The sequence below is a fragment of the Rhinolophus sinicus genome, chromosome 3 (genome assembly GCF_057876585.1).
Source record: "Rhinolophus sinicus isolate RSI-liver-muscle chromosome 3, RSI-T2T, whole genome shotgun sequence".
In the NCBI taxonomy this organism is placed as follows: Eukaryota; Metazoa; Chordata; class Mammalia; order Chiroptera; family Rhinolophidae; genus Rhinolophus; species Rhinolophus sinicus.
The window spans coordinates 193851076-193873174 of NC_142503.1; the positions used below are offsets into that span (position 1 = coordinate 193851076).

Below are 22099 nucleotides of genomic sequence, written 5' to 3' on the forward strand. Positions count from 1 at the left end.
CAGCAGACAAAACTAAGAGTTTCTGGATGCTTACCTTCAATCTCTGTACCTAACTCACCGCAGCTGGCATATCCCCACAGATCACATTGTGTGCAAATGCACGTAGCCTCCCCAATTATTGGAAATAGCATGGCCCCAAACAGGAAATGTGTATGCTACAGTTCAAACACCAGTAAATGTACTATTGAAAACTGTGATTTGATCAAACGTGGTCATTTACACAGACCACCATAAGGGGAAAAAAATTCAAAGATACAAGCATTTATCATCTGATATGTCTGCCAGGTACTGACATATGTCATTAACAAGACGCTTAATAGTGTCCCTTATTCCTTATATTTTCTTATCAATGTGAGAAAAAATCAAATGTAATTCCTTTATGATCTTACTAAAAAACTATCACTGATAGTTATAATACACTGATACTGTATTCCCCAAACGTATGCATGAGAAATTAGCACCTAGTGTGGGTCAGGTGATAAAAGCCATTTTTATACTGTCGCTTATTAACAACCCAATGGGAGAGGGAGCTATTATTCTATTTTACAGATGGAGATGCTGAGGCTTTAAAAAGTAACTGTCACAAAATATACAACTAAAAAGTGGGTACAGATAAAAGGAACCAGGCCCCCTGGAGAAATGACTGACTTTTACAGCCAGAGCAGGGGAACCCCAAGAGCCTGACGCATCGTGGAGTGCCAGACAGGAAACGCTCCCAAATGAAAGGATGAGGGCATGTCAAGAGGGTTATCACTTTGTGAGGGTTATAAATGTCCAACTAGTACATTGTTTTGTACACCTGAAACAAACAAAAAAAGGGACACAGGAGCCAACTCAAAGCTCCCAATGGCCCAGGTGGAACAATCTGAGCAACAAAGCAGCGTAGCATTAGATTATAAGCCAAAGCACAAAATAAACAAACATGAGTCCATACTGATAAAAGAACATGATTCAATAAATATAAAATAAATAGGTAAATGGGATAAAAGAGACAGGTTTTCCTTAACAGAAGAATTTTAATAATATACATAAATATGCTCCTCTCCAGGAAAGTAGGTTAATCCCTCCCTCCCAGGATAAACTAGGCTTTGTGACTTGCTTCCAAAGAATAAAGAAAAGGGCAAAACAGTAACTTTACGGAGGAAAAGCCTGGCAAACACTATCATAACCATGTGATAAAAGTTTAACATCACCGTGATACTTCATGTTGAGACCATGACCCCTGATAAGATGTGATGGGAAAGACACCTCATCTCTGTGGTCGTCTTCCGAATCCTAAAAGCCCAGTCTAATTCTAAGGGAAAAACATCAGACAAATTCAAATTGAGAGGCATTCTATAAAATACCTGACTAGGACTCCTCAGGACTGTCAAGGTCATCAAAAACAGGGAAAGTCTGAAGAACTGTCACAGACCACAGGCGACTAGGGGAGACATGACAACTAAATGCAGTGTGGTACCCTGGATTAAAAGGACAGAGGACAGTAAGGGGGAAACTGGCAAAACTCAAATAAAGTCTGGAGTTTAGTGAATAGTAATACACCAATGTTAGTTTCTTAGTTGTGACAAATGTCCCATGAGAACGTTAAGATGTTAGTAATATAAGAGATGGGGGAAACCAGGTAGGAGGGTATAGGGGAACTCTGTGATATATTTTCAACTTTTCTATAAACAAAAAGTTATTAGGGAAATGGGGGCAGGGCTAAGAAAGAGCATGTGAACCCAAGTTTGTCCATCGTCCATGTCACACAATACTTAGTAAATCACACAGTGAAAAGAGCACTGGACTTGGAGAGGGGAAGCTATTTTCTGCCAACTGATTATCAGTGTTATATTGGGAGGGTCACAAACTGACTCTTAGTTTCCTCATCTATAATACAGTAAAAATACCTACCTTCGCCCCTCATGGAGTGTTATAAAATTTTAAAATATATATAAAGATAAACCATAAAGCCCTGTATATAAGGCAAAAGGAAAACTATAAACCTAAGACTGCATACATGCTTAACATTGTATATAGAAGTAGCTGTGATTTACTTTTTTAATTAGGAGAGGAGAAAACTGCCTGTGTATTACAATAGCTTATACTCCCATGAAACTGTTCACTGAAAAAGGGTCTTTCCTCCCATTAAATTGATGGAAGGAAAGAATCTGGATTTCAGGAAGTTTTTCTAAGCTTATTAAAAAGCTTAGTGGAACAAGACCTCTATTGTGTATTTAATTAGCTACTCATAAAGTCAACCCTCAAACCGCTCTTGCTTCATCATCCAACACTAAATTCCAGCCACATTTTATGAAAGTTGATCACAATTAATCTGATCCTTAAAGTCAACAGGAAGGACCTGATTGATTTTTGATAAACCTTTTCAGACTAATACTTCTGCAATGAAAACTGGCACACCTAAAAACTTACGTCAAGAGCAGCAAGGAAGACAATAAACCCCCATTTCTACTCTCCGAGCCCCAGAAAATGTATTTAATTCGTAAACCATCCTGTAAGGGGGCAGGGAGTACGTCTGTAACTAGGCTTAGAACTGCCAATATTAAACTCTTCTGACCGCTGAGATGCCTTTCCCCCATTCTAAGAAAGAATCCCACCAGACCCGCTCTCCCAGGTCTGTCTCCTGGCAGCCTTCCCACCGTAAAGCTCGGGCTTAGGGCTCTGTGGTGCCCAGGGGCACGATGAGTGCACAGTGGACTGGAAACTAGGAGGTAGGATGTCAGGATTCCTGAATTGTCTCTGCCACTGAGTAGCAATTTAACTCAGAGCAAATCACTTTTCCTCTGGAGCCCCTCTCTTTTTTATAAAAATAAGTGGGTTGGATTAGACAGTCAGTGACGTCCCTTTCTAACCTTAAACTTCTGATTTCAATGTAATTCACCACCTCAGGTTATGTTACTTTGTATTCATCGCAAGGACCAGGCCCAACGACTATGAAAATCACCAGACTGAAAACCACCAGATGACGACCCCAGAGTCCAATTTCTTGTTACTCAAGTAAGTTTTTAAAAATCCCAAACCAGTCAGAAGCAGTTTAGAAAAAAAATCCCAAATTACCTCAGGAAACAAAGCTTAATTTCTCCTCAGAGATCACTACTTGCAGAAAAGCCTCTTAGGGATCAACTTTGGCCAATTAATGGATCGCGTAGAAAAGTGAATTGTCTGAAGTACAAAATAAAAACCCTGTTTTTGGCCCTCATAAACAGAGCATCTATCTACAAACCAAAAGAACTAGACATTAGGTGACCATGTGACACCAATTTGAAGCATAGCTCCTTGGCTCTGTCTATATTCAGGAAAGAAACCTCTATTGAAAAGGGGGGTGAGTGAGAGAAAACCCACAACCTAATTTAGATTCACTCTCACCTTTGCCAATATTCTCCAAATGCTTCCCTAATATTTTTATTTTCTCCTGATTCAGAAAACTTTTAATATATAACCTGTGAACCAATCCAAATTGCAAATCCAGCTGTTGTAAACTTTTTTCCACTACAAATTTGCAAACTTGAATGGACATTTGTTAAGAGAAAAAAGGTAACAAAAAAATTAGCCACAATGACACCCAGACAAAACTCATCTGAAGATCACTTTCTGGAGAAAGCTTGGTGTGGGATGCTCACACAATGTCTACACAACCACATATTGATAAATATCTGAACTGAATCTAATAATTGAATACAAAACAAGGAATACTTTATTTTAACTTAATTTTTCTATGCCTGCTCTCTATTTTAGATGGATTAGAGTGGATTAGCATCCTTTAAGGAAAAACCAGTCAAAGCTAGCCTTATGGGGAAGCTACTGTACACACACATCCTCCCTGCCAACCCGTGAGGCATTACACATGAACCTTACACTGATGGTGCCATGTGACGACACTTACACAACACTTCTGCCGGCTCTTAAAGCCATCACAGCGATCATTTCACAAAACAAAGTGCCTTGTTCTCCTACGGGAAGAGATGGTAATCCCAGAGGTTTACCTGTTTAAGACAACTGCTGTGTATCTTCTTTCCACAAAAATAATTCCGCATAAAATATTGGTAAATGGAGAAGGAAAATTTGTCTCTGGCTTCTCCTTTTCTTCAATTTCTTCATCCTCATCATCATCCTCAGAATCGCTCCAAGACACGTAATTATCCTGATTCCTGTTATTGTACCACTCAACGCTTTCAAACTGCTGTCGCTCATATGGTTTGTATTTGCGTAGGATTTCCAGCAGTTTGATTACTTTAGGAGTTACAAATTTCAGGTCAAGGGAGGCAGGTGAGAAGTGCTCTTCACATAGTGCATGGATTTTCCGTAGGAAAGTGTCTGTAAACAATAGAAATTTCCTGTGCAGCTCCTCTTGTTCGTGTTTGATGTATTTCTGCAGTTCTCTTACCATCATCCCAGCTACTTTATCTGCACACCAGGGTCCCAGAACTACCAACACCGCACGACAGTCTGACAGTATCTACAAAAAAATGCAAGAGCCAAACGCTAAATGATGATCATGTAGCATTTTCTGCTGGGGTTTCAGCTGTCTTCAGTCTGCCCTTCAAAATACATCTACCCCACCAATATCAACACTGGGGTTAATTCCCCAAGGTTGGGGGAGGGTCAGTGGTCTGTCTGTTCAAGTTCTACCTTTTCATATACCGGGGGTGCCAAAAAAATGTATACACATGATTTGTATTCATCTTTTGTTATTGGTATATATTGAGTATTACAATTTTAATACAGTTTTTTTTCCTTTCTTAAAATGTGTATACATTTTTTTGGCACCCTCTGTGTATGTCCAGAACCATCCTTTTATTTGCCCCAGCAAAAAATTATCAAATGATAGAAATTAAAAGACGCAATTGTATAAAGTTAATAAAACTTAATTTTAGATCTGTGATTAGTTAGTTAGAAGTACAACTGAGTCATTTACTGCCAGGTAACTAGGAAAGGAATTATACAGCAGAGTCATTTTATAAGTCATTTTATTTTAGGTATCAAAGAGCAAGACAATTTTCCTTTAACTTTACGCCTAAACCTTACAACCCCGGCTCAGAACAGAATGGAAATCCATAGCTGGGCTATCACTAAGGAATCTTCTGCAGGCAAATGAAAGACACACTGGGTTGAACATGGACTTAAGAAAAATTCAAGGGCTGAGAAGTGTGTGGGTGTCTCTGGTTCAGAAAAAATCAGGAGAGAAATTGAGATGCAGATGCAACCCAGTGTGAACATTCACAAGGGTTGCCAACTCCTAGGACAAAGGTTCTTAAGTCTCAGTGCAACAGGATAACTGAGGGCTTGTCAATCTCAGCCGCGGAACCCCACCCTCAGATGTGCATTGCAACAAGTTCCAGGGGGGTCTGGGTGCACACTTCTGAGAACCACTATCCTAAGGGATCTCTTCTCAAAGCTGGATCGCATTCAGGGCTGACAAGTTCAGATCCAGTTATGCACCAGGAAGCAGCAGCAGAATTCCTTTAGCCCTAGGGTGTGAGCAGGAACTAACTCATCTGACCAAGAAATGAAAAAACTGGACTCACTTCTTTTATTTCAATAACCATGACATGAATCCTAACTCATCTCTTAAATCAGGGAGGTCCATACTTAATAATAGAAATGTCTGTCAGGTAATAGTAACCTCAACCTAACATATGTTCAATGAAGAATGTCCAAAGAGATAAGGAGGTAAGGCCTTAAGCTAACATATATAGAAAATAGCCTCATTAGAAGCATATGTTCCCTTCAATATTAAAAATAAACAGAAACCTTTTATTATACCTCCTATACTTACTTTGTATATGCTTACCTGTTTAGAAATTAAAGTAGAATCTCTTTCTTTCGAATGTACAGATATGTTACAGTCATTGATAAAATTAAGTGCTTCTTCTAATTCCATCAGCAGTCTCTCATAAAGCCCACTTCTGTCCGTAAATGGTCCACAGTCCACCACAATCTCACATGGCTGAGAAGTGTATCTTGAACATCAGAAACAAAAGTTGTCGACACTACAATCAATTCACTACAGAATTATGAGCCATTACACATCTAAACCATAAAAGAAACCTCTACATTTGGTTTGTACGCCCACTTGGCGTACAAGCCTTCCTGACACGGCGCTTGCTTTGCCGATACTCTGTTTGCCTGTTGAGGCTCAAGGAATGACTGCAGAAGGCTGATGGTCAAAGAATTTTGTGATTGCATAATTATCTCAGGTTTTCTATTTTATACTTTAGGTTCAGACTTTTACGCTTGCCCCTTAGCAACCATGTTGGTCAAAATACTCGAGAAACTCAATAGTGATTATTTCTCAGAAGCAGAAGTCAGGGATGGGGGGGAACGAGGCGGTGGGTAGATCACGGGGGAAAATGCCATCATTCAATTTATCCATTCCCATACTATTTGAAACTTTTAGCATTTGTAAATGTCAATTTTGTTTTTCATGTGTTTTTAACATATCCTAATTAAGAAAAGCTCCCCCCAACTTTCAATTAATTATGATATAATTCCTTGGATCTTTCATGCCTTTCATAAAATATGACAACCAGAATGGCACATAATATTCTAAAAGCACATACAATGATGAATGAAGGAAAAAAATACAGTAAAGACATACTTAAATACTACAGTTTTCATTATTCTCAACCAGAATTTATACTTAACCAAAGAATCATATTTAGAGAACTAGGTAATGCCAAATTCAACACATTACTAATCAGTTTTACTGAAATGCTCTAAGATGTAAATGCTTTACTTCGGAAGATGTCAGTAGTACAGGCCCACCATCCTCAGTCAGGCCCAATAAAAGCAAAAGAACAGCCTGTTACTGCTACATCACAGGACACTCTGGGTCAGGACGTCAGAAAGGGCACGTCCGAAAGGTCATGAGGCCTGTATTTCATAGGCATTCGGACGCCTCATTTCCACGCCCCTGAAACGTTACCTTTTCCTCTCATTCTTCAAAGAGAAATTTCTCCAAATTCAACTAAATGACAGGCACACTGCAAGGTGTTTTCCATGTATCAATGTAATTAATCATCAAAGAATCCCCTGACTGTCAATGTCATTTTGGGGACAGTAAATGACTCACTTTAAGGCACACAGCTTACAATTAGTGGAGCGAGTATTCAAAACCCACGTCTGACTTAACTCCTGAGAAATCACTCTTCTCTATTTATTATTAATATCTATTCCAAGAACCACCACTAAGTAATCGCTAGCCTTATTAAAGAATACATCTACCAAGGATATAAAGGTATTTTAACATGAATTGAATTAGATTTATTTAAAAACCTAATTTATACAGGCTCCCTTCCACCAACTTAAACAAAAAAGAGAGACAGTGTGTGTGTGAGTGTGTGTGAGTGTGTGTGTGTTAATGAAACTCAAAATAGCAACCTCCTCAAAAAGAGACAAACCTAGAAATCATAAACATCTTTCTCAGAAAATTCACACCCATTTTCAAAAGTACAGGGTGTTTCCAATCGTTTTAAAGCACATTGTAAAACTGAATTCTCTTCATAATGTTCTTTCAAACCAAGCATGTGGGACATTTAGGTCAGAACGACAAAGCACACACACTGACAGAAAAGACCACGAATGTACGGTCCAAGCTCCCAGTCCTTGCCGCTATCAGCAAATACAAAGGGCCCGCGTTTATGCAATATCCTCTCTTAAGGCAGAAACACCTCCATCTGCTACTCTCTGTGGAAACAAGGTTAGATCTTTGCCTTCACTGTCCTGATGAAGAACTGTTAGCCTTGCTCATGCCTTTTAACAGTCATTTGTTCCCTTAAACAGGTACTATCTGCAAGGCTCCAACAAAGATACTGAAGGCTTAAACTCAGTTACAGCTCATCGCATCACAGCCAAGGCCTCTGAAGTGCATACCTGTCTAAGACCACCAAGTCAGTCGCAGTTTCAGCATTACTCTTAAGAATTTTCTCCAGTTTCTGAATCTTCTCTTCCAATTCCTCTGGATCACATTTCCCATTTAAAATGGAAGCAGTTAGTCCCAAAATACGAGGGCATGATGGACAACTTTCACAGAGCTAACATAATAAAAGATACTGACAGTGAGAAATTCATTTTGCAAAGGCATAAAAAGAGACATCACCATATTAAAACACGTCAAAAAGACTGACGAATACTAAAAGTATTACTTATGGTATTATTATAGCTTGTTTAAAAGATCCGTTTATCAAAAAGGCATATTTAAATACACTATGACATTATCCAATTCACTTGACAAAGTACGTAATTCATTTATTAATATTGTTTAAAATTTTATTACAGATAGAGATTATACATTATTTATTATAGTTTAGTATTCTAGATTATAGATATAAATTAACATTAATTTTATATTCATTCATTCATACACTGGAACCAAGTTCCCAAAACTGGTAACTAATGTTATTGTTTTGATATATAAAAACATGGCTTATACTCAGTAATTTGACATGAATTATTAAGACTAATAAAATCTAAAAACTTACCTTCATAATTTCTCGGTAGGGATGGTCTAGGATTGCAAGGTGACACTCATCAAACACCAAAAGGTTAATGTCTGATAGTGATAAGTAACCATTTTTCAAAACATTCAAGGCGACATAGCAAGTCATAACAAGAACCTAAAATAAAACCGACATCAAGATACAAACGTAGCATTCATCTGCCGATACACTTATATGAAAGGAGATTATGGTGCCATTGTACATACATGAAGACTAAAAAAATCCCTTAGTCAAAATTAAAACAAAAATTCTAAATGTCTGGAAGCTCATACTTTGGAACCAAGAAGTAGAATTAGGAAAACATAAAACAGATTAAGAGAAAAAATTCTCGATAATGGAAACCATGTTTTTATGACAAATCTATTAAATCTATTTCAGTGTTCAGGTTCCCACAGTCATATTTTGACAAATGAGACCTGTCAATTTAAATCACAAAACAATTCACACTACTTTTTCCCTTTTTTTCTGTTGAACTGACAAGGTTTCTGGAAGATGATACAAACTAAATGTTCTTTTTATAGCTTACCATTCTGTGGACCTCTGTATGCTTTTTTAACAAGGACTTTACCCAATATGGGAGGCATACTAGGAGACTACAGATGCTTATGGTTACTTAGGAAGCATCTCTTAACCATTTCAGATCCGCCAACACCAATACACAAGCCCCCAACGCATGCTGGCTACTTGGAAACGTGAAGTTAGAGGAAGTCTCTGGCAAGGACCCAAAGACCTCAACCAAGACATTATCTGCAGTTTCAAGACACTTAAGAGTAAATTTTCTCAACGCAGGTTATCTGCAAGTTGAAAATAGGTAGTAGAAATTTGTGCTTTTCAAGCACATAAGTCACACTATAAAACTGTTTCTTTCCTATGAAGTAAACAACACAAATTAGCAATTTAGGTGGTTTTAGGATGAAACTCACAGTGAGAAAGAGTCCATCACGGCTAGTTTCTAGATGACAAAGTACAGGAAAGTACGAGTTTTCAAACCTAACTCAGACAACCAAGGCAACAGGTCATCTCATAAACCAAGTCAAGAACTTGTAGGGCTTTATAGAGTGAAAGTCTCCACAAGTCTTACCTGGTGCTTAGCAAACTCTTGGTTCCATTTCTCTTTTGTCCAAGATGCATTTACTTCTAGGTCTGAGTACTCCCCAACCTTGAGATCTGAATGAGTTCTGACAGCTGACACTTGTTGAGCAACCTGGTTTGCTGATTACAAATATAAATTCCATGTAAATATGAGCAATCTTAAGTAGTTGGCCCTCTGGACTACTAATGATTAAGACAGTTACGGAAACCCTTATTATTATATATTATTCCTAACCACCTGTTTGTTAGATAGCCCACTTAAAAATCACATTTCCAAGGTTATATCCTCCAAAATGTACTTGTCAGACTCACCACCCTGCCTTCTGCCGTTCACTTCAGAGAACCTTTTATCACCTTCCCTCTTTAGAGCTGATTTCCCCCAATCTAAGAACATAACTTCTAGGCTGGAATGGTAACTATTCCACGTCCACCCCTCCTGTTTTCTTCCATAAAATTAGATTGTTTCACCAAGAAACAAGACAGGCTAGTATGTACTTAAAGCACATGACAGCACACATGCTGAGACAATCTAAAAAAAAAGGAGAGGAGTGACATGGTTCTACTGGTACCCTCACAGCTCAGCTTCAAATTTTATACTTTTTATTTTAATATATAATCCCCAACACAGAAAAAACAGTATTTTAAACTATTAAGGAGCATCAACTTTCTTTCTACAGCTGAGGTAGCAAAATCATCAATCAAAAAGTTACCTATCTCATAATCAAGCACCTTTTGACATACACTGTGAAGCTAAAACATCAAAAACGAAAAGAACTGTAACAACTTAGATTATGTTCCAAAAGTCATCCATTCAAAAGCAATGCAGAATCAGAATTAAATGCAATTACACTGAGGAGAAAAGCTAACGTTTCACACCTGTGAAATAAAATGGCTAACATTTAAGAGACATACTATAAAGTTAAGAAATAAGACAAAGTTGTTATATTTCTGCTAGCAGAGCTTCCACAAGACATTACGTACACATCACACTCGCTACACTCGCAATAATTTTACCTAATGCCCATAGAGAAAATGTGCTCAACTATAAAATCCTATCTAGTCTCCTCCACGAAATCTGTAAAATAATTTTTTATTACCAGAGTTGACCAAGAACACCGTCCTCTTCCCATGTGTGCTGAAGTCTCCCCTGATCTGATAGGACAGCTCTTTAGTGAGTAGTACTGCAATAAACGTCTTCCCTGAGCCAGTGTTCAAACACACTATGGTATTATGATCCAGAGCTGCTTCAAGCAGTTCGACCTGGAAATACAGTGGAAAAGAAGATTACACACTTCTCACTGAAGTACAAAAGTTAGAAAATCGGATTTTGTTTGAATTCAGGAAATTTCACTGTTTTCTAAAATCTTCCTCCAATAAGTTTGCCAAAAACGATACTTTCTACATCTTTATATGAGAATCATCAGAGGCATTAAAGTGCCTGTTATATATAGCTGTGCTGCATAAACATATGTTGAAACACATTTACAGTTTAAGAACGATTTTTGCAGAGAGTGTTTCTCTAAAATTACACGAATGACTCAATTTACAGTAACTGTGATTCTGCCAGTTCATGGCTGTTCAAACCCATCTCCATTCTAACCCAGCTCATGAGGACAGACACATCCAAATGGCTGTTAAGGAACAACGGGGTTTTTAGAGGGGCAAAAATACGGAACTTCACAAATAAAACTATCAAACCAATTATCCAGCAGATGTTAGAAAAGAAAAGGACTATTAAGAACAAAGTATTTGGAATGAGAAAATTAATCAGAAGAGGAAAGCTTGAAAAGGTAAATGAGCTTTATAAGTTGTGTCAACTATATGCTAATTTATTCCATTTTAGTGAAAATGCTCCAGTATTAGTGTTCTCATTAGTACCTGATATTTTCTTGGCGTATAAATGTTATCATGAATTGCTTCTTGTTGCCATGGCAGTCCAAAGAAAGGACCCATTGGTGAGGAAGCAGGGGTCATGAGCTGCAGGCCTGCCATGCTGAGGGGTTGCAAAGCAGGGCTTTTCATTCATCCAGTGTTTCTTTCATTGCATTTTTGTTCTAGCACAGCTTACTACAAAAGGGAAAAAGAATACCATTACACAACCATGCAGGGTTAAAAACAAAAGAAAGCACAGAAACAAGAGAAACATCAGAATATCATTCCTAAGGGCCTTTTCAAACTCTTCCTATAATTGTTTTAGCTCTTTCTTGATCTAAGAGGATCGTTTTAAAAGTCAAGCATTCCATACTCTCCAACCCAGCAACCCTCCACCTAGAAACTTGTCTAAAAGAATCAGATAACTACTCGTATAGAAGACATAAGTACAAGAACATTTATTGCTACATTATTACTAACAAGACATAACTTTTAAATGTATTAATAAAAAAATTAGCTAAGTAAATTATGGTATGGCTATATAATAGAATACTTTGAATCCATTAAGATAATATATACGAGTATCAGTATTTACCTACATAGAACTGTGTCCGTAATATACGTTTAAAAGGAAATATGTATAGTATGGTGCCTTTTAAGTATATGTATATATAAAACATGTATATATATGTATATATATATAAAAATATATTTCAAATACTATTTGTCAAGCCTATGATGCTATTATTGATAAAATGGACAACATGCAGAAGGTTCTTAGCACTGTGCCTACACGTAGGATTCAAATGCCTGCCAACATTTAGTCTCTTCTTCAAAAGACCAAGAACTCAGGCCTTTTTCTCAACAACCAAGCACAGACGATCAGATATCTAAATATGTATCTTTAAAATACACCATAGCCTAGATAAATTAAAACACAGCACACCATTCTGTGAAATGCAAGTTTTGTCATGGTATCTATACACTATTCTGTATTTCATGTATTCTTTCCCAAAGATAAATGTGATTATGTAAAATGACAAAATTAAAATTGGGTCCATCTAAAATTCCTAACCTGCAGAGAGGGTTAAGGTTTCAAAGTTCTACGTGAAAGTCCCCATCAGCTTTCCTGACTGTCAGCAGAATTTACTTGCTGGTAGAAGGGAATTTTCTCCCTGCACTGCTGTGGAGTGCTCATTGTTATTACTCTAGGAAACAGGAAAGAAAGAATACCGCTCTTTGTTCCCTGACAACAGAAACTCTGAATCCCCTGACAAATTAATTTATAACCATGGGACAACACAGTGACTTAAGTTGTTGCATCTAATGCAACAAGAAGTCTCAAGTGTAGTCCTTTTTCATGCACAGGCTGGACACCAAATTCGGATTCCAGAGATTAATTCAGTTGACCAGAATTCACCATCCAACTAATATAAATGTGATCTCTGCAGGAGCCAAGGACCTCGGCAAGGCAAGCGCATCTGGGCCGGGCTGTACAACCGTTCTCATTACCCTTCTTGGAGGAAGATGACAAGCAAAGCCATCTTCAGAGTACGATATGAAAATCTACCAAGTCATTAGTTTTGCTGGATCATTTCCCCAGCAACCACCGACTCGACAGCCACTCCCTTCACCCCACAGGAAGTGTTCACTCTTCTCAATCCTGCTGGCCCACAGGATGCACTCCCTCCGGTTCACCTTTCAAGCTGGTCACTCAACACAGTTGTCAAGAACCCGAAATAAGAACCTATTTCACCTAATTCCCTGAGATCCGCCAGATCACTGAAGGCCCAAGGCGGAGACCTGCAGGCACTTCCCACCTGGCCACTTTCACGTGAGCCCTCTATCCGTCTCCTTCCTTCCTAGAGGCTGCTTCCGATTTAGGATCATTTATCCGTAAGCCTGACCCCTCATTTCTCACCCAACCCAAATGCTAATCTAAGATCAATCATACATGGTAGAAGGTGTCAGGAAATCAGGCTAAATCCTGGTGGTAGATGGGAAAAAAAGAAGAGGGCAACAGTATAACTTCCCAAGTCCACCTTCGTCCACCTCCAGAGACGATGTACAGCCAGGAACCAGAAGCACCCATCCTCCTTACCACTATCACCATGTCACCATTTCTTCTCAGACACATGATGTTAGTCATAATTAATAACTCCAGAAAAAATTATCTAAAAAATAATGATCTATTTTTTAAAAGAGAACTGTAGTCTTCAAAAATATATCAGAAAATACAAAGAAAAACTATGAAAGCATTCCAGATTAAAGAAGACTATATAAAGAGACATGACGACTCAGAGCAGAGACTAACGTCAGACTGGACTCTGTACTGCAGAACCATGCCACAAAGGACATTCTGAAGCCCACTGAGAAAACCAGAAAACAGCATTGTTAACACGTTGCATACGGCAGGGTTGAAATCCCTCGTGAAGATTCTCGTGATCCGTACACAACGTGTTAAGTTCACTAAGTTCTAACTGCAGTACAGCTATGAGCTATGTAAGAGAACAGCCTTACTCTTGGGAAATCCACACTGAAGTGGTAAAGGCCATGATGTACGCAGCTTATTCTCAAGTGGTTCAGAAAAACAAACTACGTGTAGTGTAGACATACAGAGTGTGTGTGTGTGTGTGTGTGTGTGTGTGTGTGCAACTGATAAAGCAAATGGGGCAAAAGGGGTAAAGCACATATTCTTTGTTCCATTCTTAATCTTGCATCTTTTCTGTAAGACTGAGGCTATTTCCAAACAAAGAGTTTTAAAAAGTAAGTTTGACCACCGAGATGAGGAGTCCTTGAATATGTCTCGCACGTATTTGTATCACACACTGCACCAAACTACACCAGGACATGGCAAACATACGATGCAGGTTTGTGGAATGAAAATCATGTCCACGTGAGTGACATAAAAACCTTCCAACAGCCTCGTTGCCTCTCAGAAGTACTAGCATGTTGCATGCATTCAGAGAGCGAGACACACACCTTATTCTTTTACGGACACAAATGCTCCGTCAGAACAAGCTGTCTGTCTCATTCTCCTCGGCTCTTACGTTTCCTGATACAACGTCCCATACATACAGTTAAATAAGTATCTGATGAACTGAATCAGAGATTCATGATGTCCACACAATAACATACAGAACACATCACAGACAGTTCGAGAGATATTTCTATTTGGTTTGGAAATCCACAGCCACCCATTCCTACTCTCCTCGAGGGTGGTGCAGGAGAGAGGATTTGCAAGGAAAGGGAGGACAGCAATTTAACCCTCCCCATTTTATTTTCCATAATGTCATAATATAAAATTAATTTTCATTCATTTAGTATACAGTGGCTGGCCCCAGTAATGTACTTCCTATTTAGGGAAATCAAACTCAAGATTTAAAAATTCAACGGGTAATCCAATAATGTGAAAACAGAAAAACCTATAATTTTGCCAATTCTTACTTTCTTTGGCATGTTGAAATAGATTTTTTTCCCCTTAACTTGGCCTTAATGAAAAGCTCTGAATCCCTGAAGGTGAGTAAAGTTCTACAGTTTCACAGATGAACTGACTACAGTTAACTGCTTTAGTAGCGCCAACAGTAACTCTACGTGACTTTTTCAATCACAGATTTTAAATTTCTGGTCAAACAACTTACACTCATAAAACTGGTGAGGTTGTTTCATAGCTTGCATATATTACTCACTTAGAAATAACTTTGTAAAACACACGAACGAACTATTTTCGTCTTTCCACATAGGATAAATTGCTGATTTACCGTTTTAATGTTTGACATCCCTGTGTTGCTGTTGTCTGAACTGCATTTTGACATTGTGATAGCAGTTTATTGGAAAAATCACAGCATGCCCAAGCTTCTGCTCTAAAAATAAATGCAAAAATAGCCAATTTTAAAATTCCTGTACTTAAACTGAATGCAAACACATCTATAAGAGTCCTACTGATATGAAGAGTTGAATAAAAGGCCATTATTTTTGTATTAAATTTTAAACAAAAGACATTTGAGTTATTTTAGGATACTAAGTGTTATCTAAAGCAAAGAACAAGAGAACGTAGTACAACAAGAGCGCGCCTAATTTCTAGAGATCTGGGAGAAAGAAAAAGAGAAAAGTTCAAAAAAAGATTTCAAAACAAATACAAGGAAATGAAACAAATAAACCCTAAAGATAGGGATTAGGAAAATTGAAAAGCATAAAAGTAAAAGGGTAAGTTATGTGTTGTTTCCTAAATTCACTTACACACACACAAAAATAATAAAGGTGAGTCACCAGAAGAGGTGACTTGGTTGAAAAATCCAAATCACCTGGTAATGAGTCTGCAATACGTGTATAAAATGTATGAGCAATTTCAATTTCTCAAAATGAAATTAAAAACACAAACTCAGAGAACAGTTAAATCCACACTATGAACTCTTACGGAATTCAGTAATAAAAAAAGAACTCAGGACCACAGTTCAACAACGTTAATATTGTGGAGAAATTTGAATTTAGGGGAGGTTCTCCTAATAGAGATTATAAACCAAAAACTAAGGAAGCATAAGGTACTGAGATGAAAGGCTTAATTTAATCAACAAGTGCGGATTCTGTTGGCCATGACACCTGATTCCACTTATGCTCGCTCACTGACTGCAATGCTTCTACTGGCACAAGCTCAGGAAGAACAAAGTGACAGTGGTCTCTTTTCACTTCTCTAAGTCCAGTCTAGTTGTTTACAGGACATTCCGCTGGAGGTTCAACTGTCTCATTTCACACACAAATTGCTTTGGCTAATAAGTTAACAAAGCAGAATGGGGAAACCTTAACACTATTTAAGTAGGTATATATTTACCTCAAAATGCTGATTCTAAGTTCTTTCAGTTTCCAAGTCTGTATTAATTCATACCCTAGGTAACCTAAAAGCAATCAGAGAGAATATTTTAGAACAAACAACTCATTTTTAAAAGCCAACTTTAAGAAATTTCCTACTTAACCAAATTTTCATATTTAACTTATCAGAGTAAGATCCCTGGTAAAATAATTTATCTTTTGGGAGTCAAGAAAACAGCACACATCTGAAAGAGCTGCCCTTTAAAATTTGTATTTATTATTTTCTAATACAACTGAAAAATTTAAAAAGTTGTTAGTACAATCCAGTAGATATAAGGGAGAATTCTTGGCAGTAAATTACATCCCCCCCCCCCCCCCAGTGAAATCTGGCTTTAAAAACACTTAAACACTATGGTAAGTTAGTATCATGCTTTACAGAAGCATACAAGTATCTCCCTCTCTATCAGTTTGTTGGTTCGTGTTTTCTGAAGATACCTCATACTCTGGCTTTTAATTCCATATATATTGCCACCAAGTAAGATGCAAATTCAATACACCACCATCGCACTCCACATTTTTTCTAATTCACATTCACCTCTTTTCCAGAAGCGCCATAACCAAAATAATAAGCTGATAATCCTTTACAATTCACTGCAACTCCACTATTTACAAAATAACTGATCTTACCCAAATCATTTCCCTGGATAATTCTGTATAGATGCATTAGCAAGTTAACATGCCAAGTCCAATGACAACTCATTTTAAATTCATAATACAGTGCAGTGCCAGTAGGGCACATTCTCTCATTCTGATGACCACGACTGAAATGACAAACAAGCACACTCCTGCTTGCTAGGCCCTTTTAAGATAACGCTGAAGAGATATTCCACATACCAGATATAATGTCAAGTTTTAGTATAAACTAAGAAACTTAACCCACATTAGCATCTAGCCCAGTACATGGCTGTACCCTTTCACACAAAGGCCTGTAACAACAGACGTAGCTAACCCTTTTGGTCTGAAGTTGAAAGGCATCTAGAGCTTCCTGGTGCACATTTTCCAAATTGGTAACAGAAAACTTCCAACTCATTCATGTTGTTGTGATGTGTCGCAGATTCTGACACTATTTTTACAGATATTATTGACCTGACTTCATTCCTACTCTTGTGAAGTCCAAAACATACAACTACCATAAAGTACCACAGTGAACAAAAGAAAAAACATGAACACTGTAACCTTAAAACACGGCCAAAAGTGCTTCTGTAAGCTAACATATAAAACTGAGAAATGTCTGAAGAGTTTTTAGTTCCCAATGTTTGATGAGAAAAAAGTTGAGATGTTCTAAATTAAAATTACAGCAGCTAGAGGGAAAGAGAAAGAAGTTAGCCTGTGAGTAACTGAGCAGCTGACAAAAGACTGCTCACTCTCCTGCGTGTATGTTGGAATTTCGGATTAATTTCCAGGTGGCTATTTCCCAATTATTCTAAAGAGAGAACAGCGAGGCGCCTTCAAACCCCAGGAGCCTGCGCTTCGTGTTACACATGAACCACCCCACGTGCCTACCTGGCCAGGGCAGCACACACTTCTGCCTTGGACTCTGCTACCCCAGAAGCCCCACTTCACCTTCTCCCATCCCCTTTGTCTGCAGATAATGTAAATTCTTCCTGAGCAGCTTCCACCTTTCTCCCCACTACCTCCTGTATAAAAATGCTGTAAAACTCCTGGACAAAGGACATGTTTTCTTTTCTGTCTAGCCCTGATGCTGGTGGTTTAGACACCATGCCCCACGACCCATCTTCTTTCTTGTTAACAATGGCTTAATAAACACTTTCTTTTAAAAAGACTTCTAGCCACTGACGTTAAAATTTTTTTGTTTAACCTAATAGAGGTGATCCAAGGCATTATTTTAACTCCAACCAAGCCTAAATTGCTCAATGCACCCTTGGCTCCAAATACAAAGTAACAGCTTTATATGGTTGTTTATATGCTTGTTGGTATAAGAGGAAATGAGAAACAAGAGGCTTAATTCTGCCAGTCGAACGTAAAGGGAAGACACTCCTCCATCCCTTTTTCACAGAATTCTTTCTCAACTCTTTTCAAATGTATGTGAATCTTTTTAAAACCTCAATAAACCGCTAGCCCATCTCACTTCTCAGGAATGTTTCCTAAGGACCAGAGAGCCATCTCTGAAATGTAATCAAGAAAGATAATGTCCAATATCCAAGTTTCCTAGGAAGAGATGGGTCTAACTTGTCACCTGTCAAAGCTCGCCATCAGTCATGACGATGTAAGAAAATTAGCAATGTTGTGTTGCAAACATGGCTGTAACGGGTTGTAACCACTTAGCTATGTAAAAGAAGAAAGATATAGACGCTTTCTTTCTGCCTTTGCCATCTCCTTAGGGCTAGCCTGTGATGCACACCACATTCTGGTTTAAAACTTTTCTTTCCTTCTACCTTTGTAGAGAGATTTTCTGGGTTGGGAGGAGATTTTGTTTTTAATTATATTTCCCCAACACTGGCTTTTAAAAAAAAAAAGTCCAATTCTCAAGTAGTAGTCATGCCAAATAACAAAATTCCACTTTTTGGAACTTAAATACTAGAGAAACCCTAAAATATACTGCCCAATTATACTGAGGAAAGGAGTTTTAAAAATAAAGACGGAGCTAAGTGGGCAAACACTTACTATATTAAAAAGAAATCTGCACATCAGAAGGATCCAAGTTATTTAAAAACGACTCCCACCAACCTCCGTTTTCAAAATTAAAGCTAGATACAGTCTCAACTGGTTTAAGCCACCTTCCTAAGTCAAATTAATGTCTCGCCTTTTAACACTTTCTGGTACACTGTGACTCCCTCCTCACACAGGCCCTCTGAACGCAGGAGGGGCACTGAGTGACGGCCACTCAGGGGACTTAGAAAGCAAAGTCTTTTTTTTTGTTTTGTTTTTTTTAAGTCTCTTTCATTTAAAACCATCTGAATGCCAGCAAGGGTCCAGCGGCAGGAAGACCAAGGCTTATCAGACTCCACTACCACTCGCTACAGTCAGTGGTTTCCTTGCCTGGAACACCTGACTCATGAGGATTAAATAAGGTCATGAACGTATACCAAGCCTGGTGGAGAAAAGGTGCTTGCAACACAGAAAATTCTCACTAAATGGTCTTTTTTTAAAAAAACCACACTACCATTTCTATCTAGAGCCATGTTTTCAAACAATTCTTAAGACTATAATGAATTCCTTAAAGAAAGCCTGAACTGTTTTATTAATCCTAAAATTCAGTATAGAAAATGTATTCTCATATAAAGTACACAAGATTTTTTATACAGTATTTTAACCAGATGAACATGAAAAACCACAAACTCCAAACTACCCAGTCATTATGAATTTACAGTAGGATGAAATCCAAATTTAAATCATGAAATATGGTATGTAATATGAAATAAAATTAAATAGCTTTGTGTCCACTAGTTCTCTTTAAGAGCAAAAAACCAAAAAATACTATATGCCATTTCTGTTTGGCTCCACAGACTGAAAACATTACTGAACTGTTTCTTAGGCAATGAAATGGTACACAAATGGGCAAGAAACCATCATCACCAAATGGACAAGTTTTCAAAATATAAAATATAAAAACAACCCCAAAATAGAAAATATCCAAAATTTCTAGAGTATATAAAATAAGGATTTCTCCCAAGGATTTATCAACTACTATTGGTGAATACAGATTATGAAAGGACTATGGTCAAACCAAATATTGAGACAAAAGGGACAATAACTTCAAGAATTTAAACACTGGTATCTTTAATTAGTTAAATATACAGCACAAGAGAAGAATTTCTAATTTTACTGTTGTCGTATCTGTCATTACTAATTAGCAATCCTTGCATATTAATCTAGCACACAAAAAACTTCATAGAGAAATGCTCCTCCCTTCAACATTACCATTTACAATAGCCCTTCCACTCACCCACCACCCCAAAATCTAAATGTCTAACAATGAAGGAGGGAACGGTTTGGTAAACCACGGTTCATTTTACATGATGCAATTCAATTGAGCCATTAAAAATGGTAACAGTTTATGATGAACGAAATGCTTATGTTACAGCATTCAATGAAAACAGCAGAACATTTTTATTTACAGTAAGATCATGATTATGTCTTCAAGTTAAAAGTAAAGAAAAGGATGGAGGGAGAGAGAAAATACACTCGAAAATTAAAGATGTGATTACTACCAGGAGTGATTTCTTTTCCCTTGAAACTCTTCTGCATTTTAAAATTCCCTACAATTTGAACACTTTATTACTCTTAGAATTGGAAAAGAAACTTTAAAACTAAGAGTCATTTGTATATAGACAATAGTTTAGAGATACGATTCTGTTTTAGGTATTGGGGAAAAAACAAACTTCTCCCTTCTTAAGCCATTAAATGTAGTAAATTTTACCCCAATTTCTGTAACTTAAACCACAAATTCACTAGCCTTCTTTTCTTGCACTACTCTACGAACGAAACAAATTTCTGGGTTTCTCTAAATCTGTAACATAAACATATTATGTTTACATTTCAATGTAATTATGCCTAAAATTAGATTTGTCCAAAATTGAAGTTGAATGCAGGTCAAATACCATTTTAACAAATCTCACGAATCAAAATCTCCATATAAAAAGTATCTAGGCTGCCAGCCAATGGCCCACTTACTTGGAATACTTCTTAAAAAGACAACATTCCCACTCATCAAAATGGCATAGAAACCAGCCCCTCCTCTTCAGTTACCTACCGTGTTTCCCCAAAACTAAGACCCAGCCAGACCGTCAGCTCTAATGCGTCTTTTGGAGCAAAAATTAATATACGACCCGATGTTATTTTAATATAAGACCCGGTCTTGTTTTAATATAAGAATAGATATAATATAATATAATATAATATAATATAATATAATATAATATAATATAATACCGGGTCTTATATTAATTTTTGCTCCAAAAGACGCATTAGAGCTGATGATCCGGCTGGGTCTTATTTTCGGGGAAACACGGTATGATGACAGTTACCCTGCTGTTTTGTTTCAAGAGAGGTAAATACTTAACACACCACTAGCTCTCAAGGTGAATTTTAAGGTTAATGTTTGATTCCAGCTTTCTGTACTTGACTCAATAAAAACATTGTTCAACAAGTGCTAGAATTTTACTCAACTCACCACTATCTCTGCCTATCTTTTACATCAAGTAAGACCATCCATGAGGACAAAGGGGCCACAATTTTCTATGTCAAGTGATTTTAATACAGTATAACATGGACATTTTAATACCAAAGAGGGGTCAGTCCCGACAAAATGAGCCTAAGAGACTGCTGAGTATGATGGATGTTTAATCAATGTTGAGCCAGGAAAGCAAACATTAAAAGTTCCAGGCTGTGTGCAATATGAGTAACCCTAATGTTGTCTGCTTTTCCTAGAATACCATGACAGGTATATCCCAATCTTCACAGGGAAGCTTCTCCTTCTGGGGCCCCACCCCCAAGTTTTCCCTAAAAACCTCCATCATTTGACTGCACTCTGATCCATACACATGGGCTATCTATACCATCCAAACCAGGGCTTAATTATATCTTCTGTGCCTTATTAGATGTTCTTGCTATTGCTGTTCCCCCAACCCCAAACTTCTAAGATCTTTGAAATGAAAAATAATCTCATACTTGACTTACACTAAATTCAAGGAAAACTGGAAATATCCATAAATATATTTTCATTAATTATTCTATGTTGAGAATAAACCTAATTTATCTCACCTTAAATTAACATGTATCTTTTTGTAGGTCAAAGAAAAAAATTCAAT

General features: G+C 37.5%; 1 protein-coding gene across 11 annotated transcripts in view; it reads right to left on the minus strand.

Moving 5' to 3' along the window:
* DICER1 (dicer 1, ribonuclease III) overlaps positions 1–22099 on the minus strand; it is a 72318-nt gene that overhangs the window by 33028 nt on the left and 17191 nt on the right. For 3 of the 11 annotated variants that reach the window (XM_074326981.2, XM_019746148.3, XM_019746157.3), the window contains 8 exons: positions 16291–16354; positions 11469–11657; positions 10688–10850; positions 9580–9710; positions 8481–8615; positions 7873–8033; positions 5792–5960; positions 3984–4456 (listed from right to left, as the gene is read on the minus strand). In XM_074326981.2, coding sequence (XP_074183082.2) covers positions 3984–4456; positions 5792–5960; positions 7873–8033; positions 8481–8615; positions 9580–9710; positions 10688–10850; positions 11469–11612 — 1376 coding nt within the window. In that variant the 5' untranslated portion in view covers positions 11613–11657; positions 16291–16354. Of the gene's footprint in view, positions 1–3983; positions 4457–5791; positions 5961–7872; positions 8034–8480; positions 8616–9579; positions 9711–10687; positions 10851–11468; positions 11658–15223; positions 15326–16290; positions 16355–22099 lie in introns of all 11 variants that reach the window. The other 8 variants (XM_019746188.3, XM_019746195.3, XM_074326985.2 and 5 more) reach the window with 4 other exon arrangements.